Source organism: Barbus barbus, assembly GCF_936440315.1.
Source record: "Barbus barbus genome assembly, chromosome: 30".
NCBI classification, from domain to species: domain Eukaryota; kingdom Metazoa; phylum Chordata; class Actinopteri; order Cypriniformes; family Cyprinidae; genus Barbus; species Barbus barbus.
The window spans coordinates 15770459-15797729 of NC_136758.1; the positions used below are offsets into that span (position 1 = coordinate 15770459).

The following is a 27271-nucleotide window of genomic DNA, read 5'->3' on the forward strand; positions in this document are numbered from 1 at the left end:
CAGGGAAGAAAGGCCACAAGAGGAGAAATACTGTCTGTCTCTCTTTGTTCTTGGTTACAGTCAGAAATACATATACAGACCAGCCCAAGATGACTGACAAATACACACAATCATTTAAAACAGCTATACAATAAAAAAAATACATATAAGCCATACTTTAAAAAGAGAAGGCTTAGCTGGAATGTTTCCAAAATGTAATTACACTTTTAGCAATGATAAATTCTAGGATTTAAAGCTCAAGGTCATCAAAGGCTCAAACTGTGAAATTTTACAACAAGGTTATTTATGTTAACATTATGTGCAACAGATTTACAGTATTTATCTCAGTTAATATTCAATTGTACATACAGAACTATTAAGCCAAAACAAATTAGCAATAAAGTTTAATGTTAAAAAGTAAGATAAAGCTATTTTAACATTAGCAAATGTATTATGAACTAACAACGAGCAATTATATATTTGAGTGTCAACAACTAAGATTAATAAACAACAATTAAAAAGTGCATAATATCTACTGCCTCATGTTAACAAATAAACTACCGTATACTTAGAAGTCTTACCATAACAAACTAGTTTAAATTATATTTATACAAAAATATGTTTCAAGATTTTCTTTTAAAATACACAACCATTCGAATTTTTGGGGTCAGCAAGATTTTTTCAGCAAGACATCCCTTATGTTTTTGAAGGTATGTTTACATAACAATGATTGTACTACAGATGAAAACGTTTTTCCTTTGCGTTTTTGAAAAGCTTCGTCTGCGTGCACATATGCATTCTATAGACTGATCACGTAATACACATGTGCATGACATCACCGTTTTCACAAATTTGTGTTTTTGTAATATACATGGAGGTGATAACATTATCATTTGCAAAAACTTGCTCTTTGAAACCCATTTCAAATGTTTGTGTTTTAAGGCCCCTAAAATGGCTCTCAAAATGTAAACTGATGGCCAAAATGCATAAAAAGTTTTCAGTGTTTAGAATGGTGTCGTGTAATTAGTGTTAATTAATGGTGTCCATTAGAGATGTGGCTGACACATTTGTTTGGGCTAAAATGTTTAGTCCAGCACTGATTTCACAAAACGATATGAGTCATCAACAAATTTGCATTTAAAGACATTAAAAACAGCAAAGGTTTGAGCAGTTCATTCTTTCTGTGCTTACAACACAGCAACCCCTCTAGGGAACATTAACAGCATCTTTGTTTCCATAATGACAAATTCTTCTCACTTCTTCACACATAACACAGTTTTTGAGCAATTAGGTCTTTCACTTTTTATCACTCCTGTCAGCTGCTTTGACATAGAGGGCTCAGCATTACAAAATGCAGTCCATGTTTCACTAACGCAACATATGTCGCAGCATAAAGCAGTCAGGCTCTGTGTGAAGATGGAGGACTGAAGCGAATTACAAAAAAAAGAGAGAGGAATCTCATTTTCTAGCAGTTTGTGCTTTCGAGTTGCATTTCAACAGCGTGCGATGAGTTTTTATGGAAGCGTGTGCTCGCGTGGCATGAAATAACATGGCATTTCAGCTCGACTGACGAATTTTATTAAGAGTCTTTATATCTGGGGCCTTAAGCTGCCCTGATCAGCATAATCCCTGTCCAAACAACAGATAATGAATCTGCCTCTGAAACAGCAGGCGGCTGCAGGAAAACCCACTGCTGATCTGCAGAAGATGAGCACAAATTATTGGATTTAAACCAGCAGGAGAATTTCTAATGGGTTTGTAGTAAGACTCCCAATGTTCATCAAAAGTGTCCTCTAGTTCGGGACAGAGAAGCTTTTCATTCCACCGACACACAAAGATTAGATGCACTAATGCGAGTCATTTGCATGAATAGGCCAAAAACAACCAGAAACCGACTTGAAATAGCATTGCGTTTTACGAGTGGCAGAGAAAAGACTCATCTACATTAAAAGGTCTCTCTAGGATTAAAAAAACAATAGAGTGATACAACCAAATGCTAATTGTACCACTAAATGTGTCCAAGGACACATTTGATAGATGTCTCGTAACAATTTAATGTTATGATCCTTCTACATGAAATATGGTTATTTTCTCTCCTCAAATGCAAATCTGTCCTCTGTTATGCAGGGAAGCGTTCCCTGATCTTTCTGGCTGACACACACAGCTCAATTCAAATCACTGCAGTCTGCTTTGGCCCAAACTGATCCAGTCAAACATGACACGGGCCATTGCAGCAACAGAGTAGAATGAATGAGGACAGCAGTTCATCTCTCTCTGCTGCCATGCTCTGGTGGATCGCTTTTGAGTTGGGAAATGAATGCTTTGTTGATGTAAAGTGAGAAAGAGAGGTTGTCTTTCTGTATTCCCAAGTCTCTAAAGCATCTGTGTGAGGTCTGTTAAAGTATTTCTTAAAAAGTAATGTTTTTAAATTTAATTTTGTTACCGAACTTACTCACCTCAGTTTTCTAAATGTAGCCTACAAACGCATTTTCTGTATCTGCGCTATGCGAACAGAACCGTACTAGACAGCATGTTGTCCGTGCCTCGTGAACGTTGCGTGTTTTCGTGTGTGGTTTCGTTAACTAACTGAGACGGAGGTATGAGCTGTGTGTCATCCAGAGGTTTTAGATCCAGTCGCTGTCTTCCACGGAGCTACTCGTTTTTGTGGCTGAAGTTCTGCGTTCCTGAGTTTGAGCCTTGATTGGACTCAACTAAACCAAAGAATACTAACTCACTGGTATCAGTTGTGAAAAGACTTTCCAGCTTTATGGACGTCGCCATCTTTTAATTTAATTTAATTTAATTTTAATAGCGATCGTTATGGTCACGACTTGACGATTATTCATTAATGTATTTATCTATTTTAGATTGTTTTAGAAAACAAGAACAAAATCGCCTTTAGTTGTTCCACAGTGAAAACATTATTTTGATATGCTGATAAATGGTTAGAATATTATTTTGTTTCTGAACATTTTTCTTGAAATGCTAAAGCAGGCTAGCCAGTGGCAACACATCAAGTTTCTTTTAAATGTCATTCCCTTCAAATGGAAAATGTCAAATTCTACAGTGCGGTAAAAACACGTTTAAGTGTTCCATTTAAGACGACACTATACTGGAGTTCACCCAAGTGTATCTACCTTACTTTTAAAGTAAGAATATGGACACTTCCATTTTTAGGTCGAATGTGCAAGGCTTCCGTTGTCAGCTGCTTTCTGTTATTTTAGCAGTAACATACGAAAAAACAATCAGTTGCTGCTTGTTATTGCTAAGTAACATTTGTTATCATTTTTTATGTATTATCATAATCATAAGCACATGGTACCACACCTAGTTTTGCCAAATTTACTGCATTTAGTTATTTGCATGTACTTTAATCAGGGCAGACACCATATTGAATTTTCCCAGGATGAAATGAGATAGATTTACAGTCTGTACAATTGCATGTGCAAAGCTCTTAGATTACATACAATGTTCACAACTGACAACATTAAAAACTGAAGTCTTTGTCTTTTGAAAAGTTGTTTCGTCAGCTGAACAGTCGGTATATTGTTAAACAGCAGTACAATCCATTGAACAGACTGTACTAACCCTCAGCCTTGTTTTCATTGCTGTCAAAAATTAAATATGGCACTTCCCTGACTAAGATCTATAGTAGCTAATGAATCACAAGTCTCACATATGCACTATGATAAGTACACAAAGTTTAATACAAAATAACTTAAATGCTGTCTGTGTGCATTGATGAGGGGAAAAGTTCACCAGTACTGACTGCACCGCGATCGCACCAAATTCTGTACCATGTAGGATATGATGTGATAAGATGTATCTAGCAAATGTCAGTCATTATTATTCTTGCAATTTTGTCAAATTAGATGCATTAGGAGCTGAGTGCATGCATGTGTTTAATGAGGTAGCTGACCATAGCACAGCGAGCTCTCAGCTTGTCTTCTGACCATCAACTCTAGAGTCAACTCCATTATTACTGCCATGCTGTGCTCCTGTCTGAGCACCTCATTTAACTGATTGATACGAGGATGCAGGCGAAGGCTATTCCACGCACAATAAAATGACCATGACCATTTTATCTCTGTATTTTGGCGTTTAAGTGAAGCTGTGAACGTGGAGGGCTGCAGAGTGACAGCTGCAACAGAAAGACAAACAGAGTCAGAGTCCTCAGGCTAAAATGACTCAATGCACCTGCTGCTTTTATACTGTTTCACATAGCCATTAAAACCTGCAGGTCTACTGGAGCAGGACTCAAAGGGAGAGGAAAGATGGAAAGAGACAAAGACAGAATGAAAAGAAAAGCGGGCCGGCAGGAAGAATAGGGGAAGAAAGAGAGATAGAAAAAGCTGCCGCGTCTGACAAGAACCTACATGTACAAGCCCCTCAGTGACTTCAGTGCTTGACTGGAATAACCCTTACCTTCAGCACACAGGCATGATAGGACTCTTACTCTCTCTCTCTCTCTACACACACACAGCTCTCTCTCTCTCTCTCTCTCTCTCTCTCTCTCGATTGTCTCTCCTGTAAATTCTGACTCATTTTGTTGAGGTAGATGGGGATTTCTCTGTGTCTACTGTTTTAAATTTGTAAGCTCTTATAAAGCCACTGTCAAACTAGACTTAGAGCATTGCAAATATTTACTGAAAAATCTATGGTCATAATGAGACATCACACTTTGCACAATTCAACATATAATACATCCAAAATGTTAACAATTCTTTCATGTGAAGTTCAATATGGCGTCTAATCTGAAGTATATTCTCACCCAACAAAAACTAAATTTAGTCAACACAAACTCTCTTAAAAGGCACCGATGCTCCGGTTCCTTCTGGAGTATAGATTGTCTTCAGGATTTCACAATGTCCTCTACAATCAAATTAAATTGTGATGTCACAAAGTCCTCCTGGAATCAAATCAAGTGGGGAAAAATTCTTTATCTGTGTAATTATTTCCCAATCACTGTCTCAGTGCTTTCTATCATGAGGAGGATGTGAGGCATACATTTGATGATTAACTGGATGGCTTGCTTTGTGTAGTTCACGGCTCACCTGTGGAGAGTAGCATGTAATCTGGACCGAAGCGCTACAGTGATTCTGGCTGAGAAATAGATGTGCCTGTCACATCGAATTAAATTTTCGAAGAGCTGGTCTGGATCTTGATGAAAAGAGAGGCTTCTCTAGACCAGAAAACAGAAGCAAGGGAGGTGGAGTAGTGTGAAAAAGAACGGGGGAGAGAGACAAGGTATGAAGGACAAACGCAAAGCAATATCAACAGGCTAAACAACAGTGTCACAGGTGTGAACCAGTCTGCCTTATAAATGCGATTAGTAGTTTTTTGTCTGAGTCGACAGCACACTAAATGCAGGGACGGTCTCTCTGGAGTAATTGGGAGGACGAATGTCTTTGCTCAAGGGCACAGTGGTGATAGTGGATCTGTTTAACTCTCCAGTTCATAGTCAGTGTCACCTTGGTTTAAAACTATGAGCTTGTGATTGTCAAGGCTTTTTCAAAACCACACGCTCTTAAAAATAAAGGTTCCAAAAAAAAAAGGGAGTTAACTGTTTTCACACTCTGTGACATCTTATTAAAAACGACAAATATCCAAAAGGAAAGCATTAGGCAATAACATGTGTGACACTGGACCACAAAACCAGTCTTAAGTAGCACGGGGTATATTTGTAGCAATGGGCAAAAATACATTGTATGGGTCAAAATTATCGATTTTTCTTTTATGCTAAAAATCATTAGGATATTAAGTAAAGATCATGTTCCATGAAGATATTTTGTAAGTTTCCTACCATAAATATATCAAAACTTTTTTTGATTAGTAATATGCATTATGAGAACTTAATTTGGACAACTTTAAAGGCTATTTTCTCAATATTTAGATTTTTTTTTTGCACCCTCAGATTGCACATTTTCAAATCTCCGCCAAATAATGTCCTATAAACCATACTAAACCATTGTCCTATTCAGACCATACATCATGGAAAGCTTATTTATTCAGCTTGCAAAAGATGTATAAATCTCAATTAAAAAAAAACAACAACTGACCCTTATGACTGGTTTTGTGGTCCTTGGTCACATATATAATGTTAAAGATCTTTAATGGAATATTGATGCCAATAAAGACCCTTTATTTTTAAGAGTGAGTTAACATGTGATACCAGACTGCTACGAAAATGTAATTGTAAGATCGGTCAAACTTTTTTATGGTTTTGTAAAATGTTGTCTCTATTTAAATCAGTGTGTACCTGTGTTTTCTGCGTGTCAAAACTAACACAGCATGAGCCAGGATGGCCGAGTCGTGAGCAAATGACTCTACTGAACCGGTTCGTTTTAATGAGTCAGTGAAATAGATTCACATTGAACACGTTCGTTAGTTATCCCTTTGACTCCCATGATCAGTGAGCCATTCGCAACTTCTGCACTGAATCGCGAATCATTTTTCACTTATGTCCAATTCGAAATCCACAGGGAACCATTACAGTGATGTAGCTATATGCTTCACTGTGTTAACACACTAATGTGTCACTGTAATGTGACAACGTGATAAATAGTTAACACGAAGATATATTCTTACAAAACAAATGTGTGATATTTTTGTGGCACAAATGCAAGGAGGAGACTAAATTTATTCTGAATACAACTTGGTAAAAGCCCTATTTTGACATTAAATGGACCAGCAGCATGATTTGATCAAAAGAAGCAACACTTGTAAGTTATCATTTGCAGTCTTTATTGATTATTCAAATGTACTTTAAAAACAGCTGTTTTGAAGACATTGGTGTTTCCAACTCAAGTATACTTACACAGAAAATAGCTGCCTGGCATCTGGCAGTGCCACATTTCACGCCATCTTTTTTTTTTTCCAGCAGAGGGTGTCCTGTATGAACGGTCCCTTTGAACTTACATAAGACTGCCCCCTGGGAACATGCTTCTCTCTCCTGTGCTCTCTGTGCAGAAGAATCTTTGACAAGAGAGATTAATCTAAGATAGAGGAGCATAGAGTTTAATGTTTACACCCACCAAACAGATTAATTAGAGGAATAGAGGAAGCACACAGTCAGGGACAAAATGATGGAGAGCAGGCGAGATGGAGAAAGAGAGGCGCAGATGTCAATGCACTGTCCGTCTGCTCTACAGAGAGGAAGTCAACATCCTAGTGTTAATAGTAGCGAATCATATTACAGGCTTCTCATCCTCTGGAAATTAACACCATTCGGACACAGAAAAATAACATCTATTTCTGGACGTTTGTAATTCACTTCTTCCTGTGTGAGAAAATCTGGCTTTGTACTTTGAAACGTTCCAGTTCTTGTATCAATCATTCAGTCGTACTCTTTACTCCTTCAAAAATGAAATGACTATGATCACACTCCAAATCTACTGACTCCAATCCATCAGTGAAGTGCTATTATTATATTTCAATATATTGTTTGACTGATATTATGATAAATTCCATTATAAATTCAGTTATTTTACCCCAGTATTGGTTATTAAAGCAGCATGAAGTAGAATCAGGGCATGTTTAAAAATAAAAAGAAAGAAAATATTAAAAATGAATTTACATTTTCTTGTGTTCCACAAAAAACAAAAGTCATACAGGTTTGTTTTACAGAAACAACATAATGACAACATTTTATTTCTGGTTGAACTAGGCCTTTAAATTTGGCCCATGACCTACAGAGAAATATTCAAAATCAGAAATATCAGATCAGTGTTATTTTAGCATCATTTATACACTATTATATTATTAATACTTTGAATGAGCTTTTATATAGCTTTTATCTATCATTTTAATATGTATTTTTCAGTCCCCCTCCTCCCTCAAAAAAACTATTTAGCATTAATACATATTCATTTCAGTTTCCGTAATTATAGTACTACAACTTGTTTTATTTTAGTTAGTTGCCAAGGCAAAATTTCAATTTTTTTAAAAGTTTTTTTTGTTTTTTTTTTTACATTTAAGTTTGCCATTTAATATTTGTATTAGTGCTGTCAAATGATTAATCGCATCCAAAATAAAAGTTTGTTTACACTGTGTCTTCTGTATATATTTATTTTGTATATATAAAGACACACACATACAGTATATATTTTGAAAATATTTACATGTTTATATTCATATTTATTATATAAAAATATATTTAATATATAATTTTTCTTAAATATATACATGCATGTGTTTGTATTTATATATACATAATAAATATACATACATACATAAAAATATATAAATATAAAAAAAATATATAAATATAAAAAAAAAATATATATATATATATATATATATATATATATATATATATATATATATATATATATATATATATATATATATATATATATATATATATAATTGTAGATTTAAATAATTTTTTTTACTTATTTTTAATTACACTGATAAAATAGTAAATTCAATATTAGTACTCTATTTAAGCTTGTAGAATTTAAAGTTTGAACTTGGTATAAGTATGTGTTATTTTTACTCTAACTGGCCAAGTTAAATTGACTTATTTCCTTTGCTAATTTTACATAACTTAGTAGATTTTACTTAAATATGCATGCAAAAACTTGCAAAATAAAAAATTAAGTAAACTTTACTTTTAGTTTTTTTCAGTGTAACATTAACAACACTGTCAAAGGACTGACCAATTAAATTCCAAGTTTATTCTAATTTGGAATCTGTGTAATAATGTGCATTAATGAGAAGGTAAATAACAGCAAAAGCAATAGTATGTTCTTTCTCTCAATAGACAAGATTTGGAATGGTAGAAAGTTCTTACACACCAGCTGGTCATTGAGACCTGCAGCACAAGACACTATTCATCAACCTCCACAAGATGCCAAAAACACATAGAACAGAGCATCTCTCTCTCCTTCAAATACACACACACACAGCTGTGTCCTGATGAATGCTCCTGATTTATTCTGCAGGAACTGGGATCATTTGTTACTTGTGACACCCCTTCTCTCTTCCTCTCTCTTTCTTGCTTTGATAAAGCTGCCAGCTGCTCCAGTTACAAACACTCTTTTGATCTCTCGACTTCTGCTGGCCAAAACTGACTTCCGCCTTCTTACAAAAACTCAAAACATTCTTGGTGAGAGCAAGAGACACTAGGGGTGCCGGAGCCAAGCATGAGGCGATGGATTGAGAGATGTACTATACTTTGAGTAAGAAAGATTAAAATCCACTCTGACCTTGATCCACAGACCACCTTTTTTAAGCATTAATGTGCTGTTACAGTACGACAGATCGGTGGTAATTCTGTTACAGCTATTAAATTCTCTAGGGAGATGTATTACATGAAGTAGATAAAACCAAACTGTGCAAAAACATGACATTTTATCCACATATATATATATATATATATAATAGATCATCTTTAGATTGCACTTCAGTCTCAAACACACTGAGTTCATAGCACTATTCATCAGATTCTGGCCAACAGGTCAGACTTCACAGAATCGGCTTCATTTTACACCAGTAAACACAGAAGTCAAACCTGTGACATTTAGACTCGCTGCCATTTCTTTAATTGAACGTAGCTTACCTGAACACAAGGCCATGGATTCAAATCGCAGAGATTGATCTGTCCACAGTGAAAAATGGTCTAAAAACAATCCCATCTCAATCAAACGGCAGCATTCTGAATGCTCTGCCCTTTATTGCACACATTACAAAGCTCCTTTTAAATCATTTATTTTTGCCATGAAAAACAGGTTCTCTTCACACAACTTTTTCCATCTCCATACACAATCAAAACTGTAAGAAATAATTTCAAGTTTATATATATATATATATATATATATATATATAGACTTTGCACAAACCTGTTTTGTGGGACATTTCAGCAACAAGGTCTCTTTAAAAGCAAAAGAAAACGCTCTTGCTTTTAAGCTTTTTATTTGAGAAACGTGCTACAGCTCTCCACACAGAAACTACTGGACCAAATGCTTTTATAAACCACAAACAATGAATTATCAAAATAATTATTTAATGACTTGAAAGCTGGTGATAGTGACCTGTGAGGAAACATTCCCTGAGGACATTTTTGCTTGAAATCTTCCCTTTATTAATATAATATTAAGGCTTTGTTCATTGCTCTTCAAAATGAAGATGAATACAACTTCAGTCAGTCGACATATAATGCATGTTTTCCATTCTGAAGCTTCACTCAGTGGGATAAAGATGGTCTAAAAAAAAAAAAAAAAAAACACTTTATTTGTGCAGTTGCAATGCATTTCAAATTAGTAAAAAATTTAGGGTTAGGACAAAAAAAAAAAAAAAAAAAAAAAAAAAAAAACATTAATACACATTGTGCTTGGGTTGTTTACAAAACATTTCCCCACAGAAAAAAAATATTGAATAAATTAAAAGAAAAACAAATTTCTACTAAATATCTCATACAGTGAGGCCACTGACTTTAGTCTCCAAGGCAACAACACCCAAGCAGTTCCTACAAGGGCAGACTAGTTTGTTAGTACTTTCGTTCACGTAAATGCTTTGAAAGCATACAGCCAGCAGCCCTTGCAGACACCATCTCACCGCCACCTCTGAAGGTCAAATGACCTTCAAAAACTCCACATGAAGTCTGAATGACGGAGCAGAGCTGAGATCAGAGGCACTAGAGAATTTTGGGCAGGATGGACATTCATTTGCACGGATGAGTCAGGCTAAAGCAAATTGCCTTCAATGGCGGCAGTAAATGCATTGATTCCTGAGGCTCAACCGGACTTTACAAAGAAAGGGCAGTGTTTAGAGCCTATTCAAGGGCAAAAAGATCCCAAATTGGACTAAATATTTCCAGTTATACAGTTTTGTATCAGAAAAGGACTCTACAGAGATCCAACTCCCAATTACATCCAGTTCTAAAGAAAGCAGCTGTTTTTCCAAAGAAAACAAAAAGGAAACACCAGTAGCACCATTAACTGCGTGAACAGTGAGGCAGACAAGGCATGGCAGCACACGCTTGGGAAGATTTCTACAGCGACAAAGATGAAAGTGCAGGAGCGGAGTGAAGGACGGACTGCCTCGTGCACAGTTACCTGTTAGACTGCGTGGAAGTGTGTGTGTGTGTGTGTGTGTGTGAGAACTGTAAATGTATATGGACCTCTGAAAAATGCATCTGTTTGAATGTGTGTGTGAGAAACTGAGGATGTTCACACCAGATTTAATCGTGTTAGTCCGTGAACCAGACCAAAGTAGTAATTTATTAAACTGGTTAAAAAAAAAAGAACACAACACAAAATAATATCAGCAAAGTTAGTAAAATTCTTACTAAGAATGTTTATTAAAATAAATGCCAAGGAGGTTAATAAGAAAAAAATAACAGCATACACCATAAAAACTAAATGCAAGCATGTAAAAATACCTATGACAAGAGGAACTAATAAGTCGCTAATGAGTTAAACAAGCTAAAGAATCAGCAAGAAAACAAAATAACTGTAGGAAAAGGCAACGCTCCCAATAAGAGACAGATTTGAGTAAAGAGTGGGCTGAGAAGGAGGGCAGAGGAGGAGAGAGGACATGGAGAGAGAGAAAAAAAAGGTGTAGTGGGTTTCATCACAAAAGGAGATCAGAAAATAACGACTTGTACATAGAAAATGAAGTTAGAAAAATACATTAGAAACCTGTAACAATGGCTGTAATTTACATTACACATGTAGTAGGCAGGCGGAAGAGAACACAAGAGTTTTCTCCATACACCTGATAGACTAAACCCAACTCCAAAACATTAACAGCATGTAGTAACATGGCAGAGGGGATTCCTTTAATACTGTCCATCTCTGTCGTCTTTGCTCCACTCTAATATTGCATTTCATTATTTCAATATGTTTAAAAACATGTATTTAACACTGAGAAGAGAGACAAAAAAAGACATTGACCTTTTTGTGTAACACACGTGAAGAACAAGACTACATTAGAGACTGCCAGGGTAACAGGACACAAAGTTGAATGTAATCTTACTGAATGTGATGAACACCTCCGGTTGTTTCAACGACTGAAAACTGCTGATCTCGAGCATGTGATTTGATACTGTGGCTCTTCTGGGATTGTTCGGGTTTGGCACTGATGAATATCCCAGTGGTCTTCCTCTCAGTAATACTTTGAGTAAATTATTGGCATTATTTGCTCTTTTCAGATCAGTGCACTGTAAAGCTACATCGAACCTTTGTGAAACGCCAAAAAGGCTGAATACTTTTCCCCTCTTCCCTTCTTTCTTCTGGTCTTTTAAAACAAAAACAAAAACACTTCCTTGGCATAAAATAAAGTATGTTTTGGCAAATATGATCGAAAGCTTCCAGTTTGCAAATCTTGAAACAAGAGGAGGTTTCAGGAAAAGTCCAATTCATTGAGAAATCTCCCTTCTAAAACACCTGGCAGACTTCCACATGATTGGCAGTTGTTCTTGACAAAAATCACAGTAACCAAATATATAGACAGCATTGCCGATTTTGTCCTCATAATATAAGAATAACAATGCAATAAAACAAAGAGAAAGAAACACTTTGTTCAAATGGGGATTAAAGGAAAAAACAACAAAAGACTTCAACTTAATTTTGGGAAGACGAATCATGGCACATAGTTAGCTGGTCAAATGACTGCTATTCCTTTGCATAGAATAGATTCAGTGGCACAACACTTCAACAGCCTGTGGTTTAACTCTTGGGGTGCTTCCTCTTCACAAGCCCTCCCTCGCTCTGCGCTATCCTTGTTGGTACTGGATATTATTGAACAGAAAGTAACACTCGGAAAAGAAACGACCGTCAGTAAGGCACTTATCTCTCTAACTGTACTCTTCTCCTCTCACGTCATGCAATTCCTCCAACAGGTTTGACTATATTGGTCTGTTTTTTTTCCCCTGGCCAATAGTATCCAAAGTCACGCAACCTTTCTTTACGACCTTTCGCTGTACTATTCTAAAAATGTTTTTATATATTTTTTGTAGTAAGTTTCATATTTTGTAACTGCAAGTTAAGTATAAAAAGCTAAAATTGCCAAAAATATATATTTCTTCTCCAGCACCCTGTAAAAGTATCTAATTTTGATCTTTCTGTATTTTAATATGCAATGACATATCTACATTTGTTTACATTTTATATATATCATGTATGTATAAAGCAATTTGAACAGGCAGACATGGCTTTCACATCCTATGTTTTCTCGAAAGGGTGTATAGAAATGAGAGTGGGCTCAGTAGCTGGGGGTGTGCAGGACACATTGTGGATGGGCTATTTGAAACGATTCGAAATTACTCACAGTTGCAAGAACACCTGCATTTAGTTTCAGCTCAGTTGAATTAATTTTTGGAAGGTGGGATGGGGGAGAGAAATTCAAACAGAACAATTTTAAAAATTAAAAAACGAAAAATTAGATAAATCAACAGAAACCAAAAGAAAACGTGTACATACAGCAGTGAGGTTAAACTCTCCCCCGTTCTGTCTACCTCATTCATCTTCCTTAGTGTTCATTGCTTTTGTACATCCTCAAAGAAATTAGCGTCTTGTGGGACAATTCATCACCATTTCATCCATCTTTTGATTTGCTATTATAACAAACAGATATAGGCATAACATCAAACCTTTTCAAACTCTAGACTAAAACGACAGAACCCTTGGCGGTTAGATACATACTTGTATATATATATGAAATTCATTAAATGGAATCCCTTTGGCTAAATGCGCACACAATACTTTTTTTTTTTTTTGTCTAATCTCACAGCTCATTCAAAGAAAGATTTGTAGAAAGTTCAGGCACTGTATGTGGGGAGGGGTTGAGAGTTTTTGGGATGGCATAGTTCAGTAAACTGATTCCGGTTCATATCCCAGCTATCCAACCCTGAATATCCTAGATTTGAAAACTCCAAAAATACTTCACCCCAAACAACTCTTGCCCTGCCTGACTCTGCCTACTGCCCCCTACTGAGCTGGCACATATACTGCAATGAGCAGCACCTATAAACCTGCAAGTATTGCCAAACGCTAATAAGATACATGGAAACATATGAAACAAAATAGGGAGAAGTAACAGAACAAAGAAATCAAAACAAGCATTTTGCAGTCTGTCATTGACATAGCCATGCTCTAAGTCAGCTGGACAGGCACACCCAGAATGTGTCAGCACAGTAAAACTCATCAACTGAAAAACACAGGATTACATCAGAGAAGGACAGGAAATACACAAGTTGGTGTGAGTGCAGATTTTTTTCCTTCCTTTTCTTTTGCTGATTATTCATGGTGACAGTTTAAATGGGTGGGGGTAGCGTATAGAAATTATCTAGATGCCCTGTTTAGCATTATATCTGATTAAACTAGGGTCACCAAGTTCTATTTTTTATATATATATATAAATTTTTAATTGGAGCTTTGTGAGTATAAATGCATTTAAGGGCTGAATTAGCAGAAGACGCTTCTTTATTGCTTTTAAACTTCAGTGCAGATTTTCGGGCAACGCAACATCACTGTTAACATCCACCCAGTCATTTGAGATTTTAAAAGAAAAAGAAAGAATGGTAAAAAAAAAAAAGAAAAAAATCAAATAATAGAGAGTATCATCGTTGTTATCGCTACACAACGTGTGTTGGTATGGAGGGTTGTTGCGTTTTATGTTGGTTTATGTTAGGATCACTGCTCGGACAGGTGCCTCTCTCTCTGCGTCCACCAGGCTAGCAAAAGGCAATTACCAGTTAATCTGATCAGCAGGCAGGCTTGGGCGGCTCATCATTGGGTGAAGAGTTCAGAGTTCAGAGGTCATTTGTTAGTTGCCGGTGGCGGCTAGGTGGTTAGGAACAAAAACGAAAACAACAAAAAGGAAAAAAAAAGGTAGAAAAGATATTAGTTAGCAAGAAGAGACCGGAATGACATCATTTTAACAGCAAAATGAATGCAATCTTTGTTTAACCCCCTAATTCTATGGCCAAGAGACAAACACAGGCTAAACCTGGTTATGATCATGACTCTAACGTCATGATCAGTTCAATCAGAATGTTATAACATGTAATTAAAGCGCTACAATGCCCCATGTTCCCACAAACAAAAGCAGAGAGGTATCACATAGACAAACAAGAAAAACAAACAAAAACTAGTAACATTTTAGTGTCTTGAGTCGAAATGCGTGTTACGAACAGTGTAATTAGTTGTGAGGGAGAACCAGAGAGCTAGTGCTACGTTACGCAAATAAACAGATAAAGGTCGCGAAATATCGCTTTAGATTTTCTTTATTTTTCAGTGAACGTATACACAGGATTCAAAAATACATCTGCTAGAAAAATAGTACCTTCAGTAAAACGAAAATATAACTGGGTGTAAAGTACATTTTTACATTTAAAGAATTGAACAAACAAAATCTGATGATCTTAACCTGAGATATTTAAAACATATGTGTATTTAAAATATATGTGTATATGTATGTGTATATGTGTGTGTGTATATATATATATATATATATATATACACATATATATATTTATTGATTGAGGTAATAGCTTAAGTGCTTAGCCAATGGCTATGCTGGCAATGGAAGCTTATTCCAGTCCCTTTGTATTTTAAAAACGATTTAAATGAAAAAATAAAAACAAAAAAACCAACAACAATAATCTATTTTTTGGATCTAGATGTAGTTAAAAAAATGTAGTGATATATAAAGCTATGAAACAAATGGCATTTAATTCAGTTACAGTCATAAACTTCTGCAAACCTGAGTGTTTCCAGAGGCATTTCATATGTAAACATTTCCACAGTAAAGATACGCAGTGTATAAACACGTATGATCCCCCGTTCAGAGGTGAAGAAACAGAATTTCAGAAAAAGGTAGAAGGATCTTATCTAACTAACCTCTGTCTGTGGTCACTATCCTTTGGTAAGGATGGACCCGTGAATCATGTCTCCGCACTTTAGTAGCCATTGCACCTAGATTACAACAGGTCCATAAGGTTAGACATGGTTCAGCCCAGGAAACAAAACATACATGTAAAGCCTGTGGACCACAGCTAGACCACATATCGCAGCAACAGAACTCTAGAAACCAGAGAAATACAGAACACATCTGATTTTGACCTTTTATATTAGAGATCCATTCAAAAGTCAATTTGAACTGGCTAGCTGTGAAACAGGCTTTACATGAAATCTCATCTATATTTCAAATTTATGCATGTGTTTCAACATATAATACACATTCACAATATCAACACATTGGGTAGAAATTCATAAAAACAAGAGTAATAAATGCATAAAAAAACTGAATATGAAAAACGCATAACTTACAATTTAAAATGACATAGTAATTGCTTTGACTTACAGGAGACGGGCTGGCAAGGAATCGTGTTTGAAAAAAAAAAACAAAAAACAAAAAAAACAGGCACACACACAAAATAAAGGTGTGTTTTAGGAAAAAAAATAATTACTATAGTGGAAGCAGTGTCATTTGATAGCAAATGGTAATCAAGTTTTGACACCCTGTGATTACTGTATGACAGCACCTGGCTTGTGCTAGCGAAATTTCAGCAAATCGGCGAAATTACAAACATTCTCTGCTCACAAGAATTCATAAGTGAAATAAGTAAAAAACTAGAATGGACTGGAAATTCTAAGCACGTTGATGATCAAATTAATATACGTCATCTCCTTGGCCAATCTCAATGGCAACGCACAGAACAAAATCGTTTTGAAATAACTCTTCATAAAAGACTAGTAATTGGTTCCATAGTAAAGATCCATTCAACACCAAGAGCGAAATTTCTCTATAAATTGTAAAAAAGTGAAAATGCATGAATGAATAGTTTTTTCATTTGCTCCATATGTTGATTGCTCTCTATAGTCAAACCAATAATATATATATTTTGTTATTTATGTGCCTGGATTTCCAGATAGATGTGGAGCTGGCAGCTGTTAATACTGTTTGTCTTGGAATAAAAAGAACATAATATAAACAGCTGCTAAGTAATAAACACTGGTAACAGACGATGTCCTCACAGTACACTTTGTTTATTATTACACGGTGCTATATTCCTATGTCAAAGCATTCACTTGAATAAAACTTTCTTTATCAGTTGTATTATCATCATCATCATCAGGTTTACAATGTAACCCAACTGATAAAATAGATTTCACTATTAAGTGAATGTGGTGTGGAGTTTTGCAGGTTATTTTGGTTTAAAGTTAAAGAAATATGATAAGGTTGCATTTTGCATTGAAGTAAGAGAATTGATGTAACATTACAGTGTGTGAATCGCCAGAGTTCTGTTTTGTTTCGTTCTTGGCATACACGGACCTTGAGATGGATTGGTGAAGGAAGCCATATTTCAGTCTCCCAATCAACCAAAGATTTCAAACTATACAAAATATTAACTGACTACTTGAATATTTCATTGAATATTAAAAAAAAAAAAAAAAAGTGATTTTAAATATTGAACAATTTTATGAGCAAGTCTAGATAAGAATTTGTAGATGTGGCACATTTTTTGGGAAGGGGGAAATCTGTGTAATCGATTTATGCACAAATATGTGCAATATCAGATAAACGCAACAGAAATTTTTTTCTGGTAGCGGAACCAAATTATTTAACAAGTAGTTAAGGCTGTTTTACACCTTGAGAATGAATGGCATACAAATTCTGCATGACTCTGCAGAGCTCCATGTGGGCCTGCCAAGGTGTGACGACTGTACAAAATCACAATGACATCACAGAATAGTTGCTAAGCACAAATGTTTTTACTCTCCTCAGGAGAAATTCTGGAAGAGCTAAAGGTTCCCTCTAACTGTGTGTATATACGCCCACATGCTATACTGCAACAGCAGATGTCCAACAAATCACTTCTGATCGCACAGAAGCCAAGTGAGCGAGTGAAAGGGAGAGAGTGAGAGAGAACATGGTCTGGTCTGGGGGTGGTTTGATGTTGGATCGATACTGTAAGTAAATAAAAGGCTGCTAAGCTAGCGAGTGTTTAAGTTTAAAAGTGGAAACGCGGCACTGTCAGAACAGCGGAAGACCCAAACGTGCCAGCATCCAGTGAACTGAACTCAGAAATCCCTCCATCGAATCAAAGACAAGCACTAACCAAAGCTATTCAAGCTCAACATTCGGCTTCTGGCACACATGACTTTATCATGCTATAGATCACCATTTCTATTTAAAATGACTGATTCGTAATGTTTACATTGCTTTGATGCAAAGCGTTGAGTCTGTAAAAGAGGTTGTGAAGTCGTGGTTATTATCTATCTTATTTGCAAGTGTTTGTAGAAGCCCCTCACTAGGCAGGGGAGTATGGGCAATTCTCTCTGAATAGGGTCGAGCGCTCAAGTTCACAAGGGTAAAATAAGACAATTGGATACAGTGAGAATAGTGGAAGAATTTAATGAACATCCCCAACGGGACTCTGGGCTCTTTCTCTCTCTCTGCCGCTCAGCACTGGTACCAAGGCCTGCTACAGCAGGGAAGAGAGAAATGATTTCAAAAGCCAGGAAAAATGCAAGGGGATCCACCAGTAGCCTGCCTGACAAAGCCTCCGGCAAGAGAGAGAGAGAGAGAGAAAGAGACGACGAAAAAAAAAAAAGTATGTGCAAGCAAGCATGTCGCTACTGTCTGCGAGAGCGAGTGTGTGCGTGTGTCCTGAGAAAAGACTTCTTATGCACCAGCAAAAAATAAATAAAAATTTAAAAACCCTTTTAGAAAGATGAATATACCTCATTTAAGACACAGATAAGTGGTCCCTTTCCCAGCCCGTCTTTTTGTGTCTACGTAGCTAAGTCTTTAATCACCTGGGTTACCCAGCACGCTAGCATGAGCTAGTCATTACATATTTACCTTTCAGTGAGTCCTGAAATGGGCCGGGTGACGACCCATCCAACATGCCCCCGTAAAACACCCAGGGATAACCCTCTTGCGGGGCACCGAAGGGTGAAGTGCCTAGCCCCCACGCCCGCTTACCTAGGACTCCGCTGTGCTCGATGGGATATTCCAGCAGAGACGTGGGCGCCAAGGCATAAGGGTAGTCGTAGGGCGTGGTGTAGATAATGCCCCCGTCGTGCGTCGGGGGCACCAGGGTAGGGGTGCCGTTGGGTAGCACAGTGGCCATCTGAGTGGGCCGAATGAGGTTCATGATGGGGGTCCCTGCCGGAGTGGGGGGCCTGAGGGCGGACTGAGGGAGGACCTGACCCGCAGGGGCCGCGATCAGACGCTGACCTTGAGCAGCTGCTGCCGCTGCTGCAAGAGAGAACGCAAGGGTGGCTGCCGTAAACAGAAGAGTGAAAGACAGAAAGAGTAAAAGAGAGAGAACAAGAGACACGGGGAGAGAAGTAATGGGAGAGATAGAGCGATAGAGGAGGTTGGGTGTGTGAATGTGTATACATTTTCAGAGCAGAAGGGGGAAAATAGAAATGGACAGAAGGCACAAAAACAGATATGTGAAAAGCACAGGCAGGGAAAGGAAAACAGAAGTACACGAAAAGAGGGAAAAAGAGGGTGGGGGGAAAAAATAAAGGAAAATTAGTCCATGCAATGATCAATGAACTACAAAAAAAAATTACACTCTAAAGCAAGCTAAAACCCCACAACCAAAATCATTACAAAAATTAATCAAAACTAAAACACAAGGAGGAACTGATGATTGATCATACCAGGGCAGATCATCAAAACAGAGGCACTAATACACAACACAGAGTCACTGATTTAAAGCAGCACATCTAAACCCAAAGTCCTGCGGCATGTAGAGGAAACAGCACTTCAGTTTGTGTGCTTAAAAAATGCTGATGTTATTTCTTATAGTTGTAACTCTGAAGTGAACTTTCTAGAATTGATTCCACTAACTTGCCATAAGCGTTCCCACATGAATCAAAATCTCTACATGCCATTGGGACATTTAGTGCAGATGTGGAGAGGAAATAAACACAACAAGGCTGAAAATTAAAATGCTTGTGAACATTCTGCACTGAAGCCAAACAGATGTGTTTCTGTTCCTATCATATATACCCAAATATGCATGCACACATTCATATATCCATACAATCATATATACAGTCATGCAAATATTACTTTACAGAGCAGTATGAAAGCCCAAAACCCTTTGTCAATGCGGAAATGCATTGCAGTAATGAATATGTATGACATGGGTGGAATCGTATGCAAATATCTTTGAGCAATAATACAAGTTTATGACATAAAGACAACCTAAAACACACAATCATGCAGCAAAATGATTCTGTATGCCACACCAAGATTACACAAGCTGTGATTGCAATTGGAACAGCTTTGGGCGCGAGAAAGAGGGAGAAGGAGAAAAAGAGAGAGGGAGAGACAGCGGGAGGGATCAAGAGAGACAGAAATACTAGACTGTGGGCAGATGATTAGATGTTTTCATGAGGAGTGTGCAGTGAACAGGGTTCTTTCCTGAATTCAATCGAGAATCTCATGTCTGATGAACTCTAGGGTTGTGACTGTGGAAATTTTCCAACTGGTTAATCGACGTGTGACAGCACCGGTATCACGTGGTGGTGGTGGGTCATTTGAGTTTTCCATCTTTCTCTCACTTTCCTTCGGTTTTAAATAGCCTGTAGGCGCCGTGCGCATGTTACTTTCACTTTTAATTTGCGCCAATTCGGCGTTAAGCAGTTGTTTGTTTTTAGTTTGTTTGAGTTTTCCCTCTTTTGCTCACTTTGCTTTGCTTAAATAGCTTAGAAAAGCTCCGTGCACATTTTACTTTCACTTTTAAATTAGCGGCAATTCGGCATCAAACAAAATACAATGTAGAACATAGAACTTTTATTAATAAAACGAATAAAAATACACTAATATGCTAATATAAAATAACAAATAACTTGCACAAATTTTAAATATGTATACAAAACTAAAAATCAGTAAAGAATGAGGAGCAAATAATTATGAAACGTAGAACATTTATTAGCAAAACGAATAAAGTTTGGAGGCACGGACAGCATAGGCCTACACCTTGATGTAAAATAATGGGGGGGAAATGCGCAGTTTAAATAAAATAAAAATCAGCAAATAGCTGTGAAACCAAATAAATGAGAAACGAAATGTTAAAAAAAAAAAACTTCCATTATCACTTAGATTAATGGCAGAAGTCAACAGGCTTTTCAAAATCCAAAATATTTTTTAAAACAGGCGCATTTACATTTCGTTTTGAAACTCTTCTGCCATGGTCTTGTCTGTCTCACCTCACTCTTGTCCGTCAGCTCAACTCGCTCTCCTCACGTGATAAATTAAATCTGATCTGTGATGCGTGACTGTTGTTCGTTCGGCGTGCTGCATTGAGCAGCTGCATTCAGTTTTAATTGTAGTGTTCTCTAAGTGAACTAAATTAATTTTATTACTATAAAAAACAAATCTAAATGACAGTGGGGGACGGTGCCGTGGTGGCAAGTGACGTAACCGGTGTTGCGGTATCGGTGTACACCGGTATCACCGCCAACACAGTCTATCGCAGCAAGCCTAATGAACTCATGTGCGCAGTGTTTTTTCATTTAATTGCTAATTTATGGTCAGAACATGTCAGCACAGAAAACAACATATATGTCACTGATATATGTCACTGTATGTGTACGCGTACGCATTTACATGTGCATTAAGGATGTATACAAGAGATGGATTATGGCTGGTTGTGATTTGATATCGTGTGTGTAAGCTCTGTGCCCTAATAAATACGGGTGTGATTTTGTGTGCGTGTAAGCATTTAAACAAATCTCTTTAGTCACTGTGCAACACAAATCACAGCTGAACTCACATTATTCCCTAATAGTTAGCTTTATGACGGTCTTGTCAGTGTGCTGATGTTCAAGTGTATTTATTCTGGAATGTGTCGCTATATAAAGTTCCTGAGTGTCTAGCTGTCGAAGTGTGAATGTGTCTCCTTACGCGTTTTGATGTTGGTGTCTCTGTATGTTCCGTTCAGAATGGCCAGCTCCATAAGCTGCATCTTCTTTAGATTATCTTCTCCTTCCGCCTACAAAGAGAAAAAGACCAAGGGGAACCTCATTACTCACAACCAATCACCAATCAGTTTTCATGTAGAAAAGGGGGACAATCTGGTTTCAATAATAAAAAAGCAGTATATAGCAAAGTAAAAAAAAAGTATACGATTCATAAAAAAAATAAAATAAAAACAAACTAGTAAAAAAATAGATAATCTCATTAAATGTAATTCTATTAAATGGGCCATACCCAAAAAAATAAATAAAATATATATATATATATATAAATAAAAATTAATAAACACAAAGTGCTGGAGTAGAACATGAACAAATATTTACTCTTAGCAGGAACTAGAAGTCTAGTGCTTCTAGACCCAGAGACACACGGAGAAAGATGCACACTTTCAATTACTAAGAAAGAGTAAACCAAACATGAGATGTAAATAAACGCAAAAAAAAAAAAAAAACCCTGCAAAGAGACTTGAATTTCCAACTTCAGAGAGGAGGAGAGGGGAGAAAGATAGATGGAGTAGAAACCAGCTCAACACAGATTTACACATCAAGCAACAGACACACTGGAGGGCTGGGACACCTTTAACTTTTCATGGTGTTTCAGAGTTTCCTTAGGAGCGCACACATCAAAAGGACAAACTACTTTGACAGACAACATATTTGAGTGGTATTGTGAGTGTTGCCCTTAAGGGAGTTTGACTGCAGAAATAACAGTTCTAGATTAGTACAACTCTACACATCCACATGACTCAAAGCTAAGACAAACCCTGAGTAATTTCCTCAATCAGAAAAACAAAAAAAATTAAAACTGCACTGAAGCTACGGATGCCTCCGCATGAATGACTCACCCATTCCTGAGCACTTTAGTAATGCAAAAACATTCTCTTCTAGAAAGTGAAGCTTTTGTTTAAACCCTTTACATCAGAGGAGCTTGTGGAGAGCCAATGAAGATTCATCTATGAGCTTGTTACAATAACACCACTCGTGAAGACAGAACAAAAGAAAACGGACTCAGGCTAATCGAATGCAATGTGGAGAGAGGAAAACACTCTTTATTTGTCCATTTAACTTCTGAGCTCGACAGGTGAAAAACAGTCTTCAGCACTGTCCTTCACGGGTTTCATCCAGAATTAGTCTTGCAAATTTTCTGAGACCAACTCAGATTCTCTCCAGCCCCCTGATACACAGTGAAACTGAAAGTTTCCAATGACCGAGCAGCACATCATTCCTCTGCCTTTCAAAAGATGTTTCTTCGCTATTATTCCGTCCAGCCGATCTCAATTTTGGCATAGCCGCTCTAATACTGTCTGACGTGACAAGGAGTTGACCACTTGACAAGGGCAAAGATCTGCTCAAGCACTTCACTGTAGGGGTCGACCGATTATCGGCCTGGCCGATTATTGACACCGATATTAAGCATTTATAATTATCGCTATCGGTCATATTCGAAACCGATTTGCCGATAAAATTAAATTTTTTAAACGGGCTATTTGGCTCCGATGCAGCCTGTCGGAGCTTAACACACTCTGTAGCCTAGAGCAATCTCCGCCCACCGCGCATCTGATTTGTTGGAAGTCACAAGTCCGACCAATCAGTGTGGAAGACTAAAGACACTCTCACACCGAAAGCGCTTGCCAACTGGAGCTACGTTAGTGATCACGCATCAGTTTTCTCTCAAAGGTAAGGCAGCAGCAGACATCGCTGAAGTTGCAATAAATCACAATCCACTACACTGAAGTTGCAAAACATCTCAATATAACCTATGATGTTCGCGATGCAGAAAACGCAGGCAGAATCACGGAATGCAGTCATATAATGGAATTTACTGTATAACGTGGAATGTCACGGAATTTGTCAAAGTTTGGATGAATTAATCAAAAGTAGGTCGGTACACTTAAATCGACTCACGCTATGGACAAGTATCTGTAAATATTAAGCCGCAAAAACACTATTTAAATATTAATCCTGCATGTTCTGCGTCTCTGTTAATGAATGACACAGACGCGCGGTTTCATTTACTGCACACATACTGAAGAGCGTGTGACGCTCGCGGTGTTTTCAGCATCTGCCGTCTCACTAAATGAGGACATAATTACATGAACAACATCCCCAGAACTGCTCTGAGAGTCACTTCATGAGCATTTGACCATTTCATTTGAATAAATCTAGCATCATATCATATATATACATAGGCGACGGTATACATAGATATACACACAATGCGCTATTTCTTCCATGTTTTAATAGTAAACTCATTTGTTTGCCAAAAATAAAGTTTACCTCTCATTTGATTAAAAGATAAATTAAATGAATATTTTATGCCTTCATTTGCACTGTACTGTAAATTAAAAACAACGGATATTTCAAGTGTCACATAGTCCAGGCAGTCCCAACAAGGTGGAACTCAACACTCCACATGCTGCAAAGGGCACTGGAACAAAAGCGTGCTCTTAGCGTCTACTCTGGGGAACACCGCGGTTTTACATGTCCAGCTGTTCACCACTGGGACATTGTATCCAATTTGGTTGAAACACTCATCCCCATTGAGGAAGTCACACTAGAGGTGAGCTACAGTAATTCATCTGCATCCAGCATCATTCCCTGCATGACAGTGCTCAAGATGCTACTTGAAGATGAAGGGCCATCAACACAGGGCATCAGAACGCTCAGGGAGGTAATGAGGGAGAGCCTAATCAAACGATTCGCCAAACTTGAAGACTCAAAAACTGTGGTTCTGGCATGTCTTTTGGATCCACGTTATAAGAGTCATGCCTTTTGCTCTGCCTCTACACTAAACAAGGCCAAAGAATGGCTTAAAGAAGATGTAGAAGGTGCTCTACAAAAGCAGGCTGAAACAGAGATGGTCAATCAAGAGCAGCAGGCTGATGGAGAGGAGCCCGCTGCGCAAGACCAAGCCCCTAAAAGGCAAAGGAGATTGGAGACATCCTGCCATAGCCAAATAGACAAGATCTTCAGTTCTCTTTTTGGCCCCCACACTGGTGATCTGTTGGCCAAGGACAGCATTGAGGATGAGTTACATCAGTACCTCAAAGAGCCAGTGATTGAAAGGCGTAAGGGGGATCCACTCGAGTGGTGGAAACAGAATGAAGGGCGCTTCAAGCTACTTGCCAAAGAAGCAAGAACATTTCTTTGTTCACCACCCTCATCAGTCCCTAGTGAGCATGTCTTTAGTGAAGTGTCTGCCATTTGTGACAAGAGAAGCAAGCTCACTGGAGAGCATGCCGAGCAGCTCCGCTTCCTGCACCACAACCTGGTGTTGCTGGATTGGGACTATTAATTGTAGCCCATTTCATTAGCTTATAAAACTTCAGGGAGCTATTACATTTATTTTCCATTATTGGTTAATTTGTTGCTTGTTGTTTACTTTAAATCTTACAAAACGTTTACAGAATGCTTCTGGGTGCTCCCTGCACTTATGTTATTATTAATATTACTGTTTATTTAATGTTATTATTAACAGTTTTCAGAATTAAAGACACGTTTAAAAGCATTTAAAAACGTTTGTCACAGCTTTTGTTATTAATTTTGGCATTTTCATTTTTACACCAGACACATATATCGGTTCAAAATATTGGTTATCGGTCTACTTGATCTGTAATAATCTGTATCGGCATCGGCCCTGAAAAACATATCGGTCGACCCCTACTTCACTGGCCACTTTGATATGTTAAGCTCCAAAAAAGGTGAGAGTGATTCACAAAAATAGTCTGAAGGTAGAAATTTGTGTCATTTACCCTAGTCATTAGAATCGTATGACTGACTTGACACATAAAACATAAGATAATAGGAGATATCTTGGCTACTCTTTTCCATTTAAATGTAAATTGAGGCTGTCAAGCACAAAAAAAAAAACATGAAAAGGTCACCATGAAATCAAAAATGATATTTCATGTACATAAACGCACACACACACAGAAAATAAATTCGATTAAAAGAATATCATATGGACTGAGCACAACATGACAGTGAACCGATTCATATCCGAGATCTTTAGAAAAGTTACTTTTTAGATGTAGTTAACACTGTTTTTAGTTACTACATTTGATTAGAAACAGAAAAAGTAGGAAAGGAAAAGCCAAAGAGAATGTAATCACCACATCCATCGTTATATAAACCAGTATAATGGGAAAACAAAACCATTATCCATAATAACTCATAGCAAAAACAAAAGCATCAACTCTTTGTATTAGAGCAGATTCAAATACAGGGTCAGTGCAAGGAAGGAAATAAAGGTCTGGGGCCTATTGATTCCAGTAAGAGGGGTGAGGCAGAGGATAAACGACTCGAAAAAGCCCCAAAACACCATAAACCACCACACTCATTTCTGCTGAGCAGGACTTTGTATGGCTCTAAATCCAAATAACAACATCTCAGTGCTGGCCATGAATGCAGATAGTCAATTTTCTCTCTCCCCAAAATGAAGACTTTGTTTCTGGCTTATTCTGCAGGGTATTTAATGGGGCGGCAGTGCCTCTGGTCACTAAGAGCAATGACACTGGGGTTAGTAGAACACAGACTTCCTTTGAGGGCCGATGACGCTGCTTCTCAGAGTCACCGTATAAACTGGACATTTCTGTTTGAGGTCACGCCAATTTTTATTTTTATTTTTTATAAACCTCTTTCTTTGCTGCTTCTTCCTGGGCTAGAGGCATTCTCAGGATGTTTGTAAAAAAATGCAGAGATTATTCCTAGGCTAGAGAGGAAGGAAATAAAGGAAGTGCAGAGTTTCCAGAGAGCTGTGTGTCATCAGACGGGGGGAGGCTCAGGGGAGACGTCCCTCTGATTTAAGCAACAAAAGCTGACACAGCGAGAACGTTTCCACACACATTCTGGGTGTGAGACATCAGGGAAGGCAGCTCAATAATCCTGCTCTATCCACAGGAATCAGATTCAATCAATGTGGTCTATTTGTAAGGGCAGTGGAGTGAAGCGGCTCTCATTGGCCATGGGGGAGGACAGGGGACACTAGAATGTGACAGCAGCGCTTGTGAGGACATCAATTTTGTTACACGCACAGAAGTAAAGCATTTCCTCTCCATAATAAAACGTTTACAGCCATTTCCAAATCCATTTCCTTTTCAGTGCAGATCTGTGGGATGGGTGGTGTCCACCAGCACATGCTTATTTCCAGCAGAGAAACTTGCATGCTTTTACCTCAATACATTGGAGAGAAATATTACATACACAGAGCCAGGTCAGGTTTTTTTTTTTTTTAACGAGAGTTTCTATCCAAGTACAAATTTTAAGAATGTTGAGACCGAAAAAGAAGAGAGAAAGTTCTATTTGACATTATACATTTTTAGGACTTACTACGGTTAACTGTG

The 27271-nt window shown here is 37.5% G+C and overlaps 1 protein-coding gene across 13 annotated transcripts in view; it reads right to left on the minus strand.

Moving 5' to 3' along the window:
• Positions 1-6703: 6703 nt before the first annotated feature.
• LOC306850660 (protein quaking-A-like) overlaps positions 6704-27271 on the minus strand; it is an 82010-nt gene continuing 61442 nt past the window's right edge. The window contains exons 5-9 of one of the 13 annotated variants that reach the window (XR_013782427.1): positions 21859-21946; positions 18916-19215; positions 15825-15899; positions 14675-14765; positions 10044-10184 (exon numbers count right to left, since the gene is read on the minus strand). Coding sequence is in view for 11 of the 13 variants with exons in the window: in XM_079386411.1 (XP_079242537.1) it covers positions 6734-6954; positions 15825-15899; positions 18793-19215; positions 21859-21946 (807 nt within the window). In the remaining 2 variants the exon portion in view is untranslated. Of the gene's footprint in view, positions 6955-9859; positions 10185-13699; positions 14766-15824; positions 15900-18792; positions 19216-21858; positions 21947-27271 lie in introns of those variants that run through there. The other 12 variants (XR_013782428.1, XM_079386415.1, XM_079386414.1 and 9 more) reach the window with 12 other exon arrangements.